This window comes from Elephas maximus, chromosome 1 (assembly GCF_024166365.1).
Source record: "Elephas maximus indicus isolate mEleMax1 chromosome 1, mEleMax1 primary haplotype, whole genome shotgun sequence".
Classification (NCBI taxonomy): Eukaryota; Metazoa; Chordata; class Mammalia; order Proboscidea; family Elephantidae; genus Elephas; species Elephas maximus.
In genome coordinates this window covers 99,979,473-100,001,909 of record NC_064819.1, presented here as the reverse complement: position 1 = coordinate 100,001,909, position 22,437 = coordinate 99,979,473, and the positions used below count along the sequence as shown (strand labels likewise).

Sequence of the window (22,437 nt, the reverse complement as noted above, 5' to 3'; positions counted from 1 at the left end):
CTCTGTTTTGTTGGTGATGTAGTACTTATTCATTCTTGTTGTATTTTTGAGTTTGGTATCCATGTCATCGCCTCTCCCGGAAAGTGGGGAATCAAGAACTGTTCATTTTTGCAGCCTCCGTAGTGGGGCTTCTCAGACTATCTGTAGTGAAGAGCCAGTTGACTTTTTTTTTTTTTTTAATTTTCCAATCCATAATGGGCTAGTGCTTTTGTGAAGTGCAATACAAATGAATTAGTAAAAAAGACGATCAAGCTCTTGGATGTCGTGGCAATATCTTATTACTATAAACGTTTTCTAAACGCTTACCCTCAATGTACACTCTCATCTTGTCGTGAACTAGTAACAAACAGTTCAGGGACTGGCATTAGTCCATGGACCACTCTGAGTAGCACAGCCCTAGTACAGTGGCTTTCACAGGGAGGCATTCAATAACTCTAATAGAGCAGCTATTCTCAAACATAAGTTTGCAGAAGAATCACCTGGAGGGGCTTATAAGAAAGACAAAGGGCTGGGCCCTACCCCGAGTTTCTGATTTAGTAGGTCTGCAGTAAGGCTCAAGAATTTTGATTTCTAACAAGCTCCCAGGTGATGTTGCAGCTAGCTGGTCAGGGGACCTCACTTTGAGAATCACTGGACTAAAGGAGGAGCCCTGGTAGCCTGGAGGTTAAGCGTTTGGCTGCTAACCAAAAGGTCGGCAGTTCTGCTCTGACTTACAAGATTGCTATGAGTCAGAATCAACTCCATGACAACAGGCTTTGATTTGGACTAAAGGAATGAGCAAGTGTCAAGTACACTGCCTCTCGGTGGTGGCCTGTCCTCATACCAGGCAGAGTTGCTAAAGCAACCTCTGCTAGCCTCACAAATCCACCCATCTGAAGCAAAGGTTATCAGCCACGGTGCTGCTACCCACGTGAGAAATCCAGGAGAAGCCACAAGGGTCCATACCTGGGAGCTGTTCTGGGTCTAGTTCCTCTATAGGTAGCTGTGCAGGTGATGTTGAAGGAGAACACGGGGGCGATGTTTGAAGTGCTTTCACAGTCAAAGGCCCCAGAGATGGTCTGGGAGATGTGGATAACTGGCAGGACGAAGATCTGGGTGGTGATCCAGACGGTCGTACCTGCTGTTGTGGTAACACACGTGGCAGCTCAGGTGGTGTAATGGGTAGTGATGAGTCAGATGTTAAGCTGGGTGATAATTGCACAGCTGGGGGTGGTACAGGTGTTACAGGTGACAAGTCATCTGGAGAATGTGAAGGTGATAAGGCCAGTGGCGATGCAAGTGACTGCTCAAATGAAGATTCAGGTGTTGAAACTGGTGACTCCACATGCCACCCACAAGTGGATTCAGGTGTCTGCACAGGTGGGGACATGGGTGGGCTATTGCTACCCTTCCCATCCTCTTTGGGAGCCCACTGTGCGTGAAGTTGCATGGATTCTTCCAGATGGGCTTGCTCTGTTTGGAGGCGTGGCTGGCTGGGTTCAGGGCCCTCACTGCCAAGGGCGAGTTCTATCTGGCAGTATACTTCTACCCGGGGGAAAATCACTCTCCTGGGGGGAGAATTAAGGTAAACAGCATCTAGGAAAAACAACAGCATGAGGCCACAAATAGTTTTACTAACCCCTGGCATCAGCAAGGCGTTCGCAAAAAATGCATTTTCAGATTATTTTCATAAGCAGGATTAGTGGTTTTCAACTTGAATTTAAACTCGAGTATACTTGAATTTATATTGAGTATCTGCGTATTAACTCACCTATTTAATGGATACTTACTGAGTATCTGCACATACAAGCATTGTAGAAGCCACTGGGAGGTGAAGGGAGCAAAAGCAAACATGATGGTTCCTGACCTCTTGGAGCTTACAGTCTAGTGTAAGGGAGGTAGGTAATTTTTCTAAAGCCATCCCAAAAATAAAGTTTATTGAAGATCTGGGGGGAAATAGCCTAAAGAATTAAATAGACACTTCATCAAAGAAGATATATGGATGGCAAATGAGCAAATGAAAAAATGCTCAACATCATTAGTCATAAGGGAAATACAAATGAAAACTATAATAAGATTCCACCTCACACCCATTTAGAAAGGCTAAAATTAAAAGGTCTTATTATACCAAGTTTTGCTGAGAACATGGAACACCTGGATCTCTTATCTAGTTGCTGGTGGGAATGTAAAATGGTACAACCACTTTGGAAAACAATTTAACAGTTTCTTAAAAAGTTTAACATATATCTACCCTATGACCCAGTCATTCTACTCTTGGTATTTACCCAAGAGAAGTGAAACCATATGTCCATAAAAAGACTTATACGTGCATATTCATAGCACTTTTACTTATTATAGTCCCAAACAACCTAAATGTCCATCAATAGGTAACTGGATACATGAACTATGGTATGTCCATACAACGGAATGCCACTCAGCAGTGAAAAGAAGTGAACTATGGGTATGCAATAAAGTAAACGAGTCTCAAAATAATTATGCTGAGTGAAAGAATCCAGGAAAAAAAGAGTTCATACTGTAGTGGAAAGATAATTTTTTTTTTATATACTGTAAGATTCCATTAATATGAAAATGCAAACTAATGGACAGTTTATGGAAAGCAGAACAGGGATTGCTTGGGGATGGGGTGGAGGTGGTGGAAATGGGAGGGTAGAAGGGATCACAAAGGGGCATGAGGAAGATTTTTGGGGTGACGGATTGTTCACTATCTTGATTGTGGTCATGGTTTCATATATATGTGAAAATGTATCAAACTGTGAGAGGGAGGAAGGGAGGGAAGGAACGATGGAGGGAAGGAAGTGGGGGAGGAAAGGAAGGTCTGGCCTAGCATGCCTGGAGCTGGGTGATATTGTAGACCTGGCATTCCCTGAGCTCTAACACCCAAGTTCACAGGTCTGCATGGGGAATATGGATTTTCAAGCACACCAACAAGCAGCACCCTTCCCTTTGACAAAAGGCTGCTGCCAGGGGAGGCCAAGGCAGAGAGGGTGGCTTGCTGGCATCAGGAATAATTAGGTGGATGTGGGTCCTTTAGAAGGGAGGAAAAAGAGGATGCCAGGACTCGAGTGAAGAGTTGAGGGTGACACCCTGAGGGTGTGGCTTCCTTCAGGAGCTGATGCCCATCCGGGGGCAGGCAGGCAGGGGCTGTGGGCTGGGGCGGATCCCTTCTCTGTTCTCAGAAGGCAGGTGGGGAATAAGAGGTGGCTCTGGGCACCAACCACAATTTCTCAAGGTTCATCAGTAGCTCCTGCTCCCCCCTGGAGTCAGGAGAAAATTCCAGCCCTACCAAACCCAAGAGGATTTAGGTGGTGAAGGCAAAATCTGGACCAGAAAAGCCAAATTGGAAGAGAAAGCAAAAATAGCTGGTAGCCAAGAGATAGAAAGAGGCACATGAACCAGAGACTACATCATCCTGAGACCAGAAGAACTAGATGGTGCCCGGCCGCAACCGATGACTGCCCTGACAGGGAGCTCAACAGAGAACCCCTGAGGGAGCAGGAGATCAGTGGGATGCAGCCCCCAAATTCTCATAAAAAGACCAGACTTAATGGTCTGACTGAGACTGGAAGGACCCCGGTGGTCATGGCCCCCAGACCTTCTGTTGGCCAAGGACAGGAACCATTCCCGAAGCCAACTCTTCAGACAGGGATTGGACTGGACAATGGATTGGAGAGGGATGCTGGTGAGGGGTGAGCTTCTTGGATCAGGTGGACACTTGAGACTATGTTGGCATCTCCTGCCTGGAGGGGAGATGAGAAGGTAGAGGGGGTTAGAAGCTGGTGAAATGGACACGAAAAGAGAGAGTGGAGGGAGAGAGTGGGCTGTCTCATTAGGGGGAGAGTAATTGGGAGTATGTAGCAAGGTGTATATAAGTTTGTGTGTGAGAGACTAACTTGATTTGTAAACTTTCACTTAAAGCACAATAAAAATTATTTTAAAAAATAGCTGGTAGCCAGCGCAAGACATTTTCTTCCTTAAAAGCTGTGTTTGTTCCTACTTGGAGTGGTTCCAGGGCTATGAGGAAAACCTTCATCCTTCATGTACCTCTCCACTTTTTTTGATGATGCCTGAAATACCACCATTAGAATTCCATCTTTCCTGAATGGGTTTAGGGCTACCAGTCATATCTGTCAAAATGTCCATGCCCAGCTAAAGGCGGAAGGTTGGGGGGTGGGTGAGAGGGCACGGGGTTTCCAGAAAGTGGGAGGACTGGCTTCTTGAGAAACATTGAGACTAGAGATGTTGAACAACCTACTTTGTAGCTTTCCCTGAGTGGAAAAGGAGAATAGTTTCTAGGAAAGACAGGTGAGACAGGTGTGGAGGTAGCTAGGTAGCCAAGCTGTAACCAGAGGTGGAGAAGGGTCCCCCAGGGCAGGGAATCAATATCTGCTCTGAGATCCAACTGCCAAATCAGGTGACCCTGATGTCTTAGACTAGGCTCTCTAGAGAAGTAAAACCAGTGAAGCATATATATATATACACACATACATACATGCGTATATATATATGCATGTATATGGAAACTCTGGTGGTGTAGTGGTTGAGTGCTATGGCTGCTAACCAAAAGGTAGGCTGTTTGAATCCACCAGGTGCTCCTTGGAAACTCTATAGGGCAGTTCTACTGTGTCCTATAGGGTTGCTGTGAGTCGGAATTGACTCCATGGCAACGGGCCTATATGTATGTGTATATGTATATGTACATATATGGTGTGTGTATATACATATGGTGTGTACAATGTATATGGTGTGTGTATATATATGGTCTGTATATATACGGTGTATATATGTGTGTGTATATATACATGGTATGTTGACCACAGTGGGTTTGGTTTTTGGTTATATATATGTGGTGTGTATATATATATGGTATATATGATATATATATATATATATATATATATATGCTTATAGAGGCTGGCAAGTCCCAAGTTCATGAGTCAGGTGTCAGGTTGGAGGCTTCCCCTGACTCACATAGGTTCAAGGGGCTGAAGAACCCAAGATCGGCAGGTCAGACGGCAGGCTGGTGGCTCAAGTCTCAATAACTGGAGGTCAGATGATGACAAGGTGGATGCAGGATCCAGGGTGAGCAAAAGCCAGCAAGCTTTGCCAGAATGTCCATATATATTGGATGCAGGCCATGCCCCAAGGAAAATTCCTTTATAACAGATTGGCTGATCACATCAGATCACATCATGAAGGTGATTATATTATATCACAAATTGGAGGATAACTATATCATTACATAACTGCCAAACTGCATCTTTACATAACTGCTAAACCACTGCGAATCATGGCCCAGCCAAGTTCTTAACCATCACAACCTTAACCATCACAGTCCACCCCTTGTCAACTTGGCACTTGTAAGCATCTCCTTAAACCATGCAAAATACCCAAATAAAGATAATTACAAAGTCACTCTTACACCTAATATGATACAACTAACATGCATACAACCAAAAACACATTAGCCCATTTAAATCTTATAATTCATATGTGAAGAAAACAAAAATATTTGATGAACACATACAAGGGAGGAATATTCATAACAATTATAGTCCTCATTTCTGCAACTGGTCAAGTGGTCATGACTGGCATTTAGAACTACCTTCTTCCACCACCCATTCCATATTCCTTTTACTCTCAGCAAGTTGGTTGTGGTTCTTTGCTGGGCAGGGTGACCCAAACCTTCATTCCTGAAGGGTATGGGCCGTTAGTAGTCATGTTGAAATTGGGTTGCTGTAGTTTTGCACTGACTTTAAAAATAGGACATGGTAGTACTAAGAGATGTCCTAAGGGATTGCCTGTATTCCAAACATATTCTTCTTTACTTCCATTATGAAATATCAATCCTATTTCCTTTGGTAACCAGGACCAATCACACCAACCAATACAGTAACTGCCTTTTTTGCCTGTGATCCAGAGGCATGCAGAGCCCAAAGTGGCTGGGTGGCAGTCTTAACTTCTAGTTCAGTGGAACCAGTGTTGTATCTCCTAGTGGGAGCATTCCTCCCTTTGGAACTAAGACCTCTAGACCCACAAAGCATAGGGTTACGGGGACAGTAAGCAAAAATTTTGTGAGTTGGTCACTAGGTGTAATAGTGAGTGGTGCTGCTCCCATTTCCACCCCTTGATTCCTGGACCCTTGAATCCTGGCAATGGAGAAACAGCACAATATATTGGACGCTGATTTAGAACACATACGGCCTCCTGGAGAGCACTGCCGCAGCTCTGCAAGGTGTTGCCACCTAGCTGGCACTGTAATTGTGTCTTTACAAGGCCATTCTGTCGTTCTACCAAGCCAGCTGCTTCAGGATGATAGGGAACATGGTAAGACCAGTGAATTCCATGCCACGGGCCCATTGCCACACTTCATTTGCTGGGAAGTAAGTTCCTTGATTTGAGTGATGTTGTGTGGGATACCATGACAGTGGATAAGGCATTCTGAAAGTCCACAGATGGCAGTTTTGGCAGAAGCATTGCTTGCAGGGAAGGCAAATCCATATTCAGAGTAAGTGTCTATTCTAGTTAAAACAAAATGCTGCCATTTTCATGGTGGAAGTGGTCCAATGTAATCAACTTGCTACCAGGTTGCTGGCTGATCACCTTGAGGGATGGTGCCACACTGGGGACTCAGTGTTGGTCTCTGCTGCTGGTAGATTGGGCACTCAGGAGTGGCTGTAGCCAAGTCAGCCATGGTGAGTGGAAGTCCATGTTGCTGAGCGCATGCATAATCTCCATTCCTGCCACCATGGCCACTTTGTTCATGGGCCCATTGAATAATGACAGGAGTGGCTGATGAAAGAGGGTGACTGATTTCCACAGAACATTATCCACTTGATTGTTAAAACCCTCCTCTGCTGAAGTCACCCTTTGGTGAGCATTCACATGAGACACAAACATCTTCATTTCAATGGCCCATTCAGAGAGGTCTATCCACATACCTCTTCCCCATAAATCCTTGTCTCCAATTTTCCGATCATGTTCCTTCCAAGTTCCTGACCATTCAGCAAATCATTGGCTACAGCCCATGAATCAGTATACAATTGCATATCTGGCCATTACTCCTTCCAAGCAAAGTGAACAACCAGGTGTGCTGCTCGAAGTTCTGTCCATCGTGAGGATTTCCCTTCACCACTGTCCTTCAAGAAGGTCCCAGGAAGGGGCTGTAGTGCTGCTGCTGTCCACTTTTGAGTGGTGCCTGCACATTGTACAGAACCATCTGTAAACCAGGCATGAGTTTTCCACTCTTCAGTGAACCGATCATAGGGAAATCCCCATGAGGCCATAGATGCAGACTGGGAGATGCAAGGTAATGTGAAAGTGGAAAGCATGGGTATTTGAGCCACTTTGTCATGCAACTTACTTGTGCCTTCAGGTCCTGCTTGGGCTCGATCTCGTACATACCACTTCCATTTAATGATGGAGTGGTTGCTATCAGTCGGAATCGACTTGACGGCAGTGGGTTTGGGTTGGGCTGCTGTGCATATCTGACTTTATGGCTCTGTGAATCAGACAACGCCCAGTTCATGATGGGCAGCTCAGACTGCATGGTGATTTGGTGGCCCATGGTTAAGCGTTCAGCTTCTATTAAGGCCCAATAACTGGCCAAAAACTGGTTCTCAAAAGGAGAGTAGTGCAGAGGATGGCAGGGCTTTGCTCCAAAATGCTAAGGGTCTGCACTGTGATTCACCAATAGGGGCCTGCCAAAGACTCCAAATAGCATCTCTATCTGTCACTGATACTTCAAGCACCATTGGATCAGATAGATCATAGGATCCAAGTGGCAGAGCGGCTTGCACAGCAACCTGAACCTGTTGCAGAGCCTTATCTTAGCAGCTTTTTGAGTCACTTGATAAATAGGTTAGAGTAGCACACCAGTTGAGGGATACATTGCTTCCAAAATCCACAGAGACCCGTTAGGCATTGTGCCTCTTTTTTAGTGGTGGGAGGGGTCAGATACAATAACGTATCCTCTACTCTAGAAGGAATATCGTGAAGTGCCCCGTGCCACTGGACCCCTAGAAATCTCACCAAGGTGGAAGGTGCCAGAATTTTTGTTGGATTAGTTTCCCACCCTCTAGCACACAAATAAATGCCTTACCAATAAGTCTAGAGCCATTGATACTTCTTCTTTACTAGGTCCAAAAAGCATAATGTCATCCATGTAATGGACCAATGTGATGCCTTGTGAAAGGGTAAGGCAATCAAGGCCTCTGCAGACGAAATTATGATATAGGGCTGCAGAGTTGATATACCCCAGAGGTAGGACAGTAAGGCTTATTGATGACCTTGCCAGCTCTTCAGGCATTCTGGTGTTCCTTTGAAACTAGAATTGAGAAAAAGGCATTGGCCAGATCAGTAGATGCACACCAGGTACCAGGAAATGTATTAATTTACTCAAGCAGTGAAACCACATCTCCAACAGCGACTGCAATTGGAATCACCATCTGGTTAAATTGACAATAATCCACTGTCATTCTTCAAGATCCACCTGTGCTTTGCACAGGCCAAGTAGACAAGTTGAATGAGTATGTGGTGGGAATCATCACCCCTGCATTCCTCAAGTCCTAAATGGTGGCAGTAGTCTCTGCAATCCCTCCAGGAATACGGCACTGCCACTATTTTCCTATGTAGAGGCAGTTCTAATGGCTTCCACTTGGTTTTTCCTACCATAATAGTCCTTACTCCACTTGTCAGGGATCTAATATGGGTATTCTGCCAGTTGCTTGGTGTATCTATTCCAATCATGCATTCTGGAACTGGGGAAATCATTACAGGATGGGTTTGGGGACCCACAGTGAGACAAACCTGAGCTAAGACTCCATTAATACTCTGACCTCCAAATGCCCCCACTCTGACTGGTGGGTCACAATGGCTTTTTGAGTCTCCTGGAATCAGTGGCAGTTCACAGCCAGTATTTAGTAATCCTCAAAAAGTCTGATTATTTCCTTTTCCCCAACGAACAATCACTCTCATAAAAGGCCATAGATCGCTTTGGGGGAGGCTGAGAAAACATTAACAGCATAAATTTTTGGCAGTACACTGGGAACCTTCCTCAAGGGGACCCGGACCCCCCTTCATTCAAGTGCTTGTGGGTCTGTAAAGTGGCTCAAGTCTGGGAACTGATTGAGGGGCAATCTGATCCAGCAATCTGAGTTAGACTGCCCTTCACTTGGCCTAGAACTTTTCAGCCTGTACAGATCAAGTAAATATTTAGTAGGTTTTCCCACCTGTTTTACTCCTAGGGACACCATGACTAAGTAGCCAACATCATAAGTCCGTATGAGTCAGACTATTCTGATTACTGTTTTGATCCACTGTCCATTATGGTAAAAATGCCCACTTTGTTGATTGAGTGCTGCCACTTGGTCCCTACCATTGTGGGGTCCAAACAGCTCCACTATAGTTAGGTGTCTTAATTCAGTTAGGGCCATTCCTACTGTCAAATCTGACTTACATAAAATAGCAATCATAGCAGTCTTCAAGGATGCTGGTTCTACCTTCACAAATTTGTTCTTAACCATGTAGTAAAATGTGTGTCCACTGGGCACTCTGTATTGGGTCTGTGGGTTTAATCTGATAAATCCACTCTAACATGCCAACTTCCCTAAGCCTTTGAATACCTTCTTCTACAGTATACATGGCAGGTCTGGTACTTCAACTTGATTTAGTGTAGGCCATCAAGTAATCCATGCTTCAGTGAACCAATCAAATAAACTATTAGATCCTTTCCTAACCTCTGGAGCTGAAACACTGAATGAAGAATCTCTGCTTAGAGAGTCCTTATCAATAAACTCAGACTGATTCATCTTTATGTTCCTTGCACCATTATTCCACACCCTTGATAGCCATTCCCACACATATTCCCCAGGTTTCTGTTTGTACATATTAGAAAAGTCAAGCATTTCTTTTGGAGTGTAGCATACCTCCTCCTGGGTCACACTTTGTACTTCACCCTTTTGGGGCTCACTGGGACTTAAGACTAGTTATAGATCTAGGGAAAAAAATGGGTGTTGTGGGATGTTTTGAGAACATTCAGCGGTGTCTTGTAAGGCATCTGCCTCAGGCAATACTCCAGGAAATGACTCAGATGTCTCCCCAGATGATGACTTGGACAAAGGCTCTTCAGACACAGTTGGGTTAATCTCATTAGATGGGAATGGAGGGTTTAATGGTTTTACTGGAGAAGGAATCTTAGCAGACAAAGAGGGAGTAATCTCTTCAGATGGGAGTAAGAGGGCTGGTTCTGTTGGCAGGAGTAATTCAATGGGATTTAGGGGTTCAGTGTCCCCAGCTTCCTGATTATCTGTCCATATGTCCCTATCCCAAGTTTCAGGATCTCATTTCTTCCCGATCAATGTCCTCACTTTAACTTCAGAAACCATTTGAGGTTGGGAATTCACTGGCATTTTAATTCAGCCACTCTTACAGTAAGACTGTTGGTTTGATTTTTTGGCAATATCAGCTTGTTACTAAAAGAAATAAGGCTTTCTTTCAGGGCACACGTGGCAGCTTTGAGGTTATTTATAAAGTGCTTGAGCTGTGACTCTGAAGCCCTGAGTTCATCTTTTTCTTTTACCACTTTGTCTAGCAAACGCAGGACCAACCAACAAGCTTCTTTATACTTCTCATTCTGACTAATTTGTAGAAAAGTATCAAGCATGCAATTTCCCAGAGCCTTGCCTCTCACCAATACTTGATCTATAGGTGGTGATATTTTGTGTATTTCTATTGTCAGCTCATGCCATGGATTAGCAGTGCCCTTTTTACTACTGGAAGCAGAGTCATCGACTTCTTCAAGACCAGCCAGACTTGAGAACCAATTTAGAAAAGTCATCTTACAATTTTGCTTCTCTAGAACCTCTTGGTACAAAATGTTTTAGGCTGAGTTCTCTAGAGAAGCAAAACCAGTGAAAGAAATGGCTCATGTGATTGTAGAGGCTGGCAAGTCCCAAGTCTCTGGGTCAGGCATCAGGCTGGAGGCTTCTCGTGACTTATGTAGCTACAGGGACTGAAGAATCCAAGTTCAGCAGGTCAGATGGCAGGCCGTTGTCTCAAGCCCCAGAAACCAGAGACCAGGTGATGATGAGCTAGATGCAGGATTCAGGGTGAGTAAAAGCCAGCAAGCTTTACCAGAAAGTCCATATATATTGGCTGTAGGCCACACCCCTGAGGAAACTCCCCTTACAACTGATTGGCTGATCACATCAGATCACATGATGGAGGTGATTACACTATATCACAAAATGGAAGATGACTACATCATTACATAACTGCCAAATTATATCATTACATGACTGCCAAACTACATCATCATATAACTGACAAACCACTGAGAATCATGCCCCAGACAAGCTGTCACACAACCTTAATCGTCACACCTCCCAAATCCCAACTCCCTAAGACACGCTACCATTGAGGAAAAGGAATGGAGGGGGTACCGCAGATGGTAGCAGAAAAGACCCAAGGCCCTAGCCAGCCCCTCTTATTAACAAGGCTCTGTAGATGAAGCCCAACCCCAACCCCTATGATGCCCCCTTAGGTCATTGGTCTTTGGACACTAGGGCTCAGTTTTCTCAGCTGTCACCTGTGTAAATGTGGAGGATGGGGGGAGTTAACAGAGAAGAAGCAGGATTAGGAGGAGTCTGTCCTGCAGAGAGGTCAGGGGAGGGGGTCTGTCTCCACAGTCAGAGGGGGCAGGGGTCTGGATGGACTGTGGCTCAGACATAACACTCTTATGTTCTCAATAACAACTACCATTTATTTGAGCATTGTCCTAATGGTTGTATGTGTCTTCACTTCTTTAATCCTCACAACAGCCTTCCGAGGTAGGTTCCACAATTAGCCCCCTTTTACAGATGAAGAAACTAAGGCCCCAGGAGATTAATCACTTGCTCAAGATCACACAGTTAACAGGTGTCGGGAACCAGGATGCAAATCCTTTTTACAGATTAGGAAACCTAGACTCAGAAAGAGGAAGAGATATTCCTGAGGTCACTCACCTTGGAGAGGTGGAGATCCCACCTCAGGACTACTTTCCTTGAGAGCCCATGTCTGCTCCATCCTGCTCTCCCACCCTCGCCCCATCTTGTTGGGAGAAAGGAACCAAGAGAAAGTAAAGAGACAGGAAAAAGGGAGCTTGGGAAAGCAGGAAGTGGTTTTAAAGAAAAACAAAGCAAGTATATCCTAGAAAAGAATGTTCATTCAAACCTTTTATCTGACCTCCAAAGGATTTTTTAAAACCACTTGCACAAAAATTCACCACAACATTATTTATCAGAGCGAACATTTGGAAACTCAAAGAAATGATCAAGTAAGGTTTCCCATAAAACTGTGGTGGAATATTATACAAACAACAGTTACAAAGCTATGTGGCAACATGGAAAAAAGCTTATAACATTAGATAAACACCATTTGATTCAGTAATTTCTCTTTCTGGAAATATGTTCTAAGGAGTTCACCTTAAATAGGGGAAAGTCCCCCTCCCCCGCCCCATTTTAACAAAGATATTTGCCACAGCCTTCATGAAGTATTTAATATATTTCTCTGGAATTATTCCTTCGGCCTTGAAAATACACAGAGGGCATATAGGGGTGGGACCACACTTTCCAAACCAAACTCAGGGCAAAGGACCTTCTCTTTGATTTGTTGATTTATATGTCACTCGAAGTTTTAACCAAATATGAAGAAATCGCATTGGTTCTACACTAACGATATGGCTTTATGGAACATGAAACAGTAATTCTCCAGGGAGATAAGAGCTATATATTTCCCAAGTATATACTTTAAAAATTCATAAATATAGAGTTGATTCTCATTATTCACAGTAGTTATGTTCTATAAGGTCATGTGAACACTGAATTAGCTAATACTGAACCACTGCTCCTAGGGGAAACATAGGTTAAGTTTTTGGTTTTGGTTTTCTGGTAACATTTTCATCAACCAATCCATACATTACCTAGTTTTGTGTGTGTTTCTGCTTAAAGACACCTTATTTAATATTTAATGTTATTTAATACAGGTAGTCCCGAACTTACAATGTATTCGAGTTACGACAAACCGCATTTACGGCCATCTTTTTTTTTTTTACATCTTATTGTTAGTAATAAGTACTACATACAACGTTGCAGCTCCTAATTTGCTGATGTTATCATTTTTAGATGTTCACTTGCAGATGCTCAGTGTTACGATTTACTGTTCAAAACACTGCTGTATAGCAGGTTATGGCCTGGTCTGCAATGAAGTCAGTGTTGGTGTTGGTGTTGGGAGCCCTAATGGATAGACACTTGGGCAATGATCAACTCTAACAACATACAACAATTGAACTGTGCATGTGCCCAACAGTCATTACAACCCCGACTTCATTGTTATAACGCTGACACCTACTTCATTGTAGACCAGGACTAGAGTGAACTTATTCAGCGTTTTGTACCATCCACAGCACCAGTTGTTAATTTCATTCTCGGAGTAAATTTTTATGATTTGTGTATTTTTTATGTATTACAACATATCTGTAAGTTTGTATGTAATGTTTCCTACCTCCAAAGAATAATACTGAAAACTAAATAAATAAATAAGGTATTCGACTTACATCAGAAACGACTTATGACAGAACCCTCAGAAAGGAACCCCATTGTAAATCGGGGACTACCTGTATCATTGGTTCATGAACATTGAACTCAGAGCCAACAGTACTATCACCCATGCCCGAATAAACCTTATCTAACACATGTGTTTTCTTTATAAGGCACATCACAGCTTTTTGCACTTAGGAGCACTAGAGAGCACTTCAGCACTATGCTTGGGGGCCACTTTAAACACTGAAACCACTGACAAAAAGCACAAAAATGTGAGAAATGTGGTGCTGAAATGACACTTGTTTATAGTCTGAGCTGAAACAAGAAGGCAGAGCAGCACCGTGTTCGACCTCAGTTGGGGACATCGGGTGCACATCTGGTGACTTGAATTTTTCACCACTCTGCACATGTCCATGAATGACTTCAGAAGTGCCTTGAGTATGGATTTTGGAGTAACAAATAAAGTTTGGTGAGTAGGCAAACTGAAGGAGAAGCCCTTGTGGTGCAATGGTTAAGAGCTGGGTTGCTAACTGAAAGATCGGCAGTTCGAAGCTCCATGGAGAAAGATGAGGCAATGTGCTTCCATAAAGATTACAGCCTTGGAAACCCTATGGGGCAGTTCTAGCCCATCCTATAGGGTCGCTATGAGTCGGAATTGACTCGATGGCAATGGATTTGGTTTGGTTTTTAGGCAAACTGAAAATACGGAATCTGTGAAGAACGGGGATCAGCTGTATTTGTACAAATGCCCTAGACGCTGTCCCATCAGTTAAACCCTCCCTTTTCCATGGAGACCCTAATTTCTGACACAGTGGCCTGTCTGGACAGTGCAGACTGTCAGGTCCCTGCATCCATTTCCAGTTCTCCTGGTGAAGGGCCCCTTGGGTTCAAAAATTTGGGGGGAACGTTCCTTTATTCAGCTCTTCCACTTCCTGCCTTTCCCCCACCCTCCAAGCCTCCCCTTCCCCCAGGGCCCCACATGATACTTACTCAGCCGCCTCAAGTATAAAACTGCATCCTCATACCCTCGGTAATAGTAATTGTGCAGGACCTGGGGATGGTGGTGGGGAGGGGACACCAGGAAAATAAGGCTGCAGCAGCAGAGAGAACCTCCGTCCCCTCACCCAGAGCAGCACCTTTCATTGCTAGTGAGCTTTATTCCATGGGCTTTTCAAAACTTACTCATCCAGTGTCCCATTCCTGACAATCTGGTAAGAACTGGGGAGCAACTCCTGATAATGTGTCCATGGGATGCTGTGCTCATGTTACCCTTCACAGCTGCTCATTGGCGCCCCCGGGCAGGACAGGTGCGATGTTTAGGGTAGAACCAGAGAAGGCACATTTGGGCCAAATGAAGAGCAGAGTTTAGAGTTTAGGGCTCAAATCTTAGTGCTGCCACTTACTGGCCTTGTAGCTGTAACCTCCCACAGACTTAATGCTTTCATCTGTAAAATGGGATAATAATAGTATCTATCAGAGGATGCTGATGGATTACATGAGCTATAGCTCATTGGAGCCCTGGTGGTGAAGTGGTAAAGAGCTTGCCTGCTAACCAAAAGGTCAGCAGTTCAAATCCACCAGCCACTCCTTGGAAACCCCATGAGGCAATTCTACTCTGTCCTATAGGGTCGCTATGAGTCAGAACTGACTCGAAAGCACCTAACAACAACAACGTTGCCCAGTAAGCCTTTTCTGTAAAGGGCCAGATAGTAAATATTTCAGGCTTTGCAGGCCACATATAGTCTCTGTGACACACATGTTCTTTTTCTTCTTCTTCTTTTTTAACAACCCTTTAAAAATGGAAAATCCATTCTGAGCTCATGGGCTGTAGTTGGCTGACCCTTGCTTTGTGCATTTCCTGATAGAGCAGGAGCACTCAGTTTATGTTCCCATCAGGGGTTCTGGCAACAACACTTTTTATGGAGGAGAAAAGTGAGGCTGGGCAGCTTAGGGGACTTGCTCAAGGTCTCATAGCCAGTTAGCAGCAAAGTCAGGATGAAGCCCAGGAGGAGGCTTAAGCGATCACTTGAGGGGAACTTAAGCGGGTTTCACTAGCTCCCTCATCCCATCCCTAGGCCCTGCCTGCCCCAACCCTGCCCAGGCTGGCTGGCCATCCCTGCCTCTTACCTGCAGGTCCGGGGGGAACAGTGCATAGCTCATTCTGGTGATGTTCTCCAGGGAGAACTGGAAGGAGAAGTTGAACATACGGAAGTCGGTGAAGATGGCAGGGCAGTCCCGGGGACAGATGTCCTGCTGCCCACTGAAGGTGGAAATGGTGATGGAGTCAGTCCAGAAGGAACAGGGCTGCATGCTGGTGAAGCCCCCATCGATGTACCTCTGTGGGTGGGGTGGGCAGAGGAAGAAATGCTCATCTGGGGTCAGGGGTCCTCACAGTACTCAGCCAGTTCATCAAGGAAATGGGTCCATGGGAGGCTTTGGGACAGGCCTTGACACCAAGGTCTGGTGTGGGTGAGTGGTGTGCCCAAGGTCAGCCGGTGAGCCCACAGTGGCTTCTGAATTCCCAGCCCAGTGCTCCATCCCTGCACCATCTCCCCTAGGTTATGTTAATGGTGCTGAGATTGGAGCCTCCAGGCCTCTGTCAGGCGGGGGGAGGGAACACCCACACCCTGGTTAAAGGCTACCCTGTCCAGCCACTCAGCTGTTGAGGGTAGGGCTGGGGAATGGAGCGCCTCCCCATGGCCTTGTGAGAAGGTGTACACAGGGTGGGTCTGAGCAGGCTCTGAAATACCCACCTCCCCAGACTGCCACAGGTCCAACCTGCCTTACTCCTTTGAGACCAGGCACCCTTGACACTCTTCAAAGCACCCCTGACCACAACCTTGCCATCACCAGCTGTGTGTCCTCCTTCCTGCCCTTCCCCCTCAAGGCTTCTGTCTCCTCTCCTATGAATGAAAGTTAACAAATATCGAGGCTCTAACCCTCGGGGGTGCCTGAGAATCACAGGGCTGGCATGTGACATAGGCCCCATCTACCAGCTAAATCCTAATCTCTGGACTTCATTTTCTCTCTATATAAAATGAGGATGGAAAGGGATATATTAGATCCTCCCTAGTCAAAGTGTGGTCCATGGACCAGCAGCACTGGCATCCCTGAAGCTGGTTAGAGATGCATATTCTCAGGCCCCACCACAGACCTACTGGATCAGAATCTGCATATATTTTTTTTTTTTATAAGATCCCCAAGTGATTCGTGTGCGTGTTAAAATTTGTGATGTACGGACCTAACTGCCCTCAAAGGTACCTTCTGACTCATCATTCAGTGCTCTGGTTCTGATCTTCCAGGATCTTTATTCTATGCTCTCTGTCAAAGCCTGGCAAGCCTGTGGACCCTTGGCCTCCCAAGCTCAGTAAATCCTTCGTGGAGAATTTAATTCCAGGCCGGTCCATAAAGGTGCAGATGTGGGGAATCAAATAAAGAACGGGAAGTGAAAGAGTTTTGGCAACTAGACAAAGATGAGGTGTCTGTGTGCTGTGAGGACCAACAGAGGCAGAGACCTTGGAGAGTAGAAACACTCAGCCTCGGTTAGGAGAAATGGGGTATACTTAGAACAGAGAATGAAAGGCAGCCTGGAAAAATGAGAGCAGTTGACTTGTTAGGGGGCAAATTCTAGGTGGTTTTTATTACGTTTAAATTTTAAATGATTATTGTTGAAAAAAAAATTGAAGAACTAATTAAATTCTTATCTCTGCATCTCCTGTTCTCTATAAATAAAATGAGAGGGAGAGTAGGTTAGACTCTCCTTACTCAAAGTTATCCACAATAATTTTTGGTAACCAAGTGAGGGATGGTTGTTATTTGGGGAGGTGGGGGGCAGGGAGGAAGACAGAGGAACTGGCTTTGGAACCTGGAGAGGCCCCCCAGCTCTGCCCACTTCCATGTCTGTATGTGAGTGGCCTGAAGCGATTGGCAAGAGAAAAATTCAGGAAATTCTATCAAACCTTTTGGAGATACAGAGATTCTACCAGCCCCAGACACTATTTAGAAGCAGCTGAGAAGGGAGGGAAACTGTAGCTCATTTTTTCCAGAAAATGTTGGGGAGACGTGGACTTGGGAACACAGAGGTGAGGGCTGGGGATCTGGGACTATTTCAGAGGGGTGACTGGGGGGCACAGCCCAGAGCCATGACTCTTGAGGGGCCACTGCCACTCCCCCCACCAAGTCTTCCTGCTCTGGCCATCCTCAGGGACCTGCCCTGGCATCTTAAATCACCACTGTCAATCTGGGTTCCCACCAGGACATTCCTTCAGCCGAGAGCAAATTCCACACAAAGAAGAAAACCAGAAATCAAAGAAGGGGGGTGCTGCCTGAGACCAGAGTCAGCAGGTTGGTGGGTCCAGAGAGAAGCTCAGCCCAGCCTGGGGAGTTCATCTTGTTGTCAGCTGCCTTTGGGTCAGCTCCCCCGCTCGTGGGGACTCCACACACAACAGAACAAAACGCTGCCAGGTCCTGTACCATTCCCGTGAAGGGTTGTGGGTCAGACCGTTGTGATCCAGAGGGTTTTCATCGGCTGACTTTCGGAAGCAGGTCACTAGGCCTTCTTTCCTAGGCTGTTTCAGTCTGGAAGCTCTGTTGCAACCTGTTCAGCACCACGGCAACACACAAGCCTCCACTGACTGATGGGCAGTAGCTGTACATGAGGTGCATTGGCCTGGGAAACAAACCCGGGTCTCCCATATAGAAGTTGGAAATTCTACCACTGAACCACCAAAAATCCCCAGAGATCCGTGTACGATGGGAGTACTAAGTGGAAAAACACAAGAAACTTTCCAACTCTTGGTCCTCCCACTGCATTCTGAGACCACTCCATTGCTGTCCTAGATGTGGGCCATAAGGGTCTCCTGGATCCCTGCTCTCTCCCTCGCCATGCTGGAGTACTCACCTCACCGCGGTAGGTCGGGGGGATGAGGCCACAGTATATGGGTATGAAGCAGCTGCAATACAGGGCCTGTGGGGACAGTACGAGGGGCTGAGATGCCAGGGGACCTACGGGCTGTGCCTGGTCTTCCTTAAACCCAAGGTGAAACACCTCCCTGGGAAGCAGAACCTCCAGTTTAGTTCCTTGCCTTGTGTCCTCGATAATCTACTTGGTCAGTCTGGGCCTGATGTCCCAACTTTAAAGGGAGAAGGTGGCTTTAATGACACCCAGGGTCCCTTTTGGCACCTAAATTCAATGAATCCAGTGGAATTCAACAACCACTACTGTGTCTGTCTGGGCCAGGCCTTGAAATCAAAGGAAGGTAAGACCCCCACCCTTGGGAATGTCCAAAAAGAGATAGAAAGCAAGAAGGTGACAGCACAAGGGGCTGACAGGTGCTGCAATAGGTCCGTAGAGTGCTGCCCAGACTCCCTCATCAGGCTGTTGCCAACCCCCAGCTGCTGGAACATGCCACTCCAGTTTCCTGGCTGACAGCTCCCAGCTGTGTCCCTCCCTCAGAAATCCCACAGCTGATAGAAACTGCCTCACCCAAGTCACCTACTCCCAGGGCGCAGCCTGACACAACCAGCTGGCTGTGGCATGTCCCAGCAGCTGGGGGATGGCCCGGCCTTGTCTCAATTTGGCAACACCTCTGAAAAGCCAAGGGAGCCCTGGTGGCACAGTGGTTAGGGCCTCAGCTGTTAACTGAAAGGTCTGTGGTTCAAACCCACCAACTGTTCCTCAGGAGGAAGATGTGGTAACCTGCTTCCATAAGGGTTTATAGTCTTGGAAAGCCTATGGGGCAGTTCTACTCTCTATGAGTGTGAGTTTCGGTTATGAGTTATTATTAGTGAAGATTACACATTAATGAGTTAATGCCCTTAAAGAGTTTGGAACAGTGCACTGCTAGGGTTAGAGCTGTTTTTCTAAGTGATACCCTTTCAGTGGTAATTCAATCCTTTTATCAAAGGCTTTGGAAACCCTGGTGTTGTAGTGGTTGAGAGCTATGGCTACAAACCAGGAGTTTGAATCCACCGGGTGCTCCTTGGAAACTCTCTGGGGCAGTTCTACTCTGTCCTATAGCGTCGCTATGAGTCGGAATCAACTTGACAGCAGTGGGTTTGGTTTGGTTTTTGGTTTTCCAGGACACTTATTCTGCCTCCCCAGCACAGATCCTGCCTCCCCAGGACCAGACTCTGCCTTCCCAAGTCCAGACCCCTATTCCCCAGGCAGGGACCTCCAACCATGCCCTCCCACCCCCTATGTCCCCAGACTCAGCCCATCAACTTTCCCTTCCCAGACCCAGTCTCCCAGGCCCTGATGCCACCTCCCAGGCCCTGACGCCACCTCCCAGGCCCTGACCCTGCCTCCCAGGCCCTGACCCAACCTCCCAGGCCCTGACCCTGCCTCCCAGGCCCCTTGCCTCTATGAGCTCTTCCTTAGACGTATACTCTGAAACCACAACGCTCTCTCCATCCGTGAACCGGGTGAGGCCCACGTGCAGCTTCCCCGTGGTGAACTTGTAAGAGTCCTCAGGCAGAACCTGGTACAGAAACTGCCTCATCATCGGCACCATCTTGCAGGATGGGGACAAGGGCCCCAAGAAGGATTTCCTCACCTCGGCCACAGCCACATTGAGGACTCTGAGGTACTCATCTGCAGAGAAATCAGAGAGAAGGGCCGTGACCATCCTCACACAGTGGACAATGGCCAAGAAAGGGCTACAGTAATTCTGCCATGTCCTCCTGCATCCAACATGGGAATAGCTAGAATTCTAAAGGCAGGAAGGTCTCAGGAGTTGACCTGCCATTTTGCACAAGAGGACACCAAGGCACGGAAGAATTAAGTCACTTGCCCCCAAAAGCCCACAACTGGTCGAAGGTAGAACTATACCCAGGTGTCCGGACTCCCTGTCCAGGAGTTGCTACATGACAGCTTTTCATATGAGGCCTAAAGAAATGCTTTCCTACCCTGGAAAAGCTTACTTCAACTTCCCGTCATGATACCTGAAATGCCACCACCACAGCTATATTCTTTTGGGGTCCCTTGGTCTATATGGGGCTCCCATCAGAACACTGATATGGTTGAAAGCCTTCACCAAGTGACTCCCAAGGACACTTGCTTAGTGTCCACCTAGTTAGTGGGCATGAAGGCCGTGCTGGCCTTGAGGCAGGTGAACTGTAAGGACGAGGTGAACTCTGCCTTGAAAGCATTGCACCATCTCCCCTTTATGGCCCCGTGGTATAGGCCTGAGATGGAGGCAGTGGTGGCTCAGTGGTAGAATGCTTCCCTTCCGTGTGGAAGACCCAGGTTTGATTCCCCCCAATGCCTCTCATGCACAGCCACCACCCGTCTGTCAGTGGAGGCTTGTGTATTGCTATTATGCTGAACAGATTCAGCGGAGCTTCCAGAATAAGGAAGACTAGGAAGAAAGGCCTGGTTGTCTACTTAAAACCAGCCAGTGAAAACCCTACGGTTCACAACAGTCTGATCCCCTTGTTTATGGGGTCACCATAAGTTGGGGTCTGACTCGATGGCAGCTAAAAACCTCATAAGCCTGAGAGAGGGAGAAGGCCCTGTTTTCACCAAAGGGTTTGTGAGATGCTGATGGCCTCCCCAGCGGGGGGGGTGACAAAACTTTCCCCCACTTCAGAGAGGACTGGGGGCAGGGCAGGGCAAGCACTCAGAAGCGCCGGGTGGGGCCTGGAGGGCAGACGTGCTGTTCAGGGCGTGGCGGAGGAGGGTGTGAACCCCAGCCCCCAACCCCCAGAATGCCACCAGAGAAGTCTGGGTTCTAAACTCAGTAAGTGCTATCTTGCTTAATCCTCACATCAATATTATGAGGTAGCTATTTCCATCCTGGAGCCCTGGTGGCGCAGTGGTTAAGAGCTTGGCTGCTAACCAAAAGGTGGGCAGTTGGAATCCACCAGCTGCTCCTTGGAAACCCAATGGGGCAGTTCTACTTTGTTCTATCGGGTCACTATGAGTCAGAATCGACTTGATGGCAACGTTTTTCTTCCCCCCCCCATCCTCATTTTACTGATACGGAAACTGAGGCTGGGAGAGGTGAAGTAACTAGCTCAGGGCCAACTAGTTAGTAAATGAACAAAGAGGGATTTTAAGCTAGAGTGCAACCTTGGAATCCATGCTCCTTCCGCTACACTAAGTCCAAACTTGCAGAGCCAGGCACAGGTTCATCTGGAAGCCTCTTGGGCCTGACGCTTACCCACCTCCAAGCCTATACTTGCTTCTTGCTGACCACTGCTAATTTCTATCCTGTGCAAACCCTCTGGGAAAATCAGGATTGGAACTAGCTCTGGAAAAGATTGCAATTAAAAAAAAAAAAATTTCTTTGTAAAACATCCTGTACAGAAGAACTTTCTTACATCTAGTGCCATATAGCAATGGCTGCTTGGGAAGTTGTGCCACCAGGAACTCTGCCCCTGGAGGTAACCAAGTAAAGGCTGGACAAGTATCTCTGCCAGAGAACTTCTCAAAGGGATGCCTGCACGGGCAGTAAGGGCTAAGATTTGTTCCAACTTTGAGATTCTCACAGGTGCCTTACAATATGTCTGTGAAGTAATCAGGAAGGATGCTACTCTCCTATTTATAACTAGAGCAGTTGAGGCACAGAGAGGTTAAGTGACTTGCCTGAAGTCACACAGCAATTTTGGGAGATACCAAAGCTAAAGATACCTTCTACTGCTCTAATGTTTTACAGCTCACAGATTATTCCACACCAGTCCTGGAGGCAGACAGGATAAGGAGCTTCAGCACCATTTTACAGATGCGGAGACCACAGCAGGGATAAGTTGTGTCTTGCCCGAGTTTGGACAGCCAGGAAGTGTTTTTTTTACTCCAAACCTCACTTTCTTTCCCCAGCTATTGGGCTGATCCCAGGGCTGAGGCCCAAGAGCATAAGGCTGA

General features: G+C 46.4%; 1 protein-coding gene across 2 annotated transcripts in view; it reads right to left on the bottom strand.

Annotated features, from left to right (window-relative positions):
• Positions 1 to 22,437, bottom strand: part of PNPLA1 (patatin like phospholipase domain containing 1) — a 64,247-nt gene that overhangs the window by 9,438 nt on the left and 32,372 nt on the right. The window contains exons 2-6 of one of the 2 annotated variants that reach the window (XM_049890711.1): positions 19,934 to 20,166; positions 18,475 to 18,540; positions 15,702 to 15,911; positions 14,565 to 14,625; positions 948 to 1,575 (exon numbers count right to left, since the gene is read on the bottom strand). In XM_049890711.1, coding sequence (XP_049746668.1) covers positions 948 to 1,575; positions 14,565 to 14,625; positions 15,702 to 15,911; positions 18,475 to 18,540; positions 19,934 to 20,166 — 1,198 coding nt within the window. Of the gene's footprint in view, positions 1 to 947; positions 1,576 to 14,564; positions 14,626 to 15,701; positions 15,942 to 18,474; positions 18,541 to 19,933; positions 20,167 to 22,437 lie in introns of those variants that run through there. The other variant, XM_049890721.1, reaches the window with a different exon arrangement.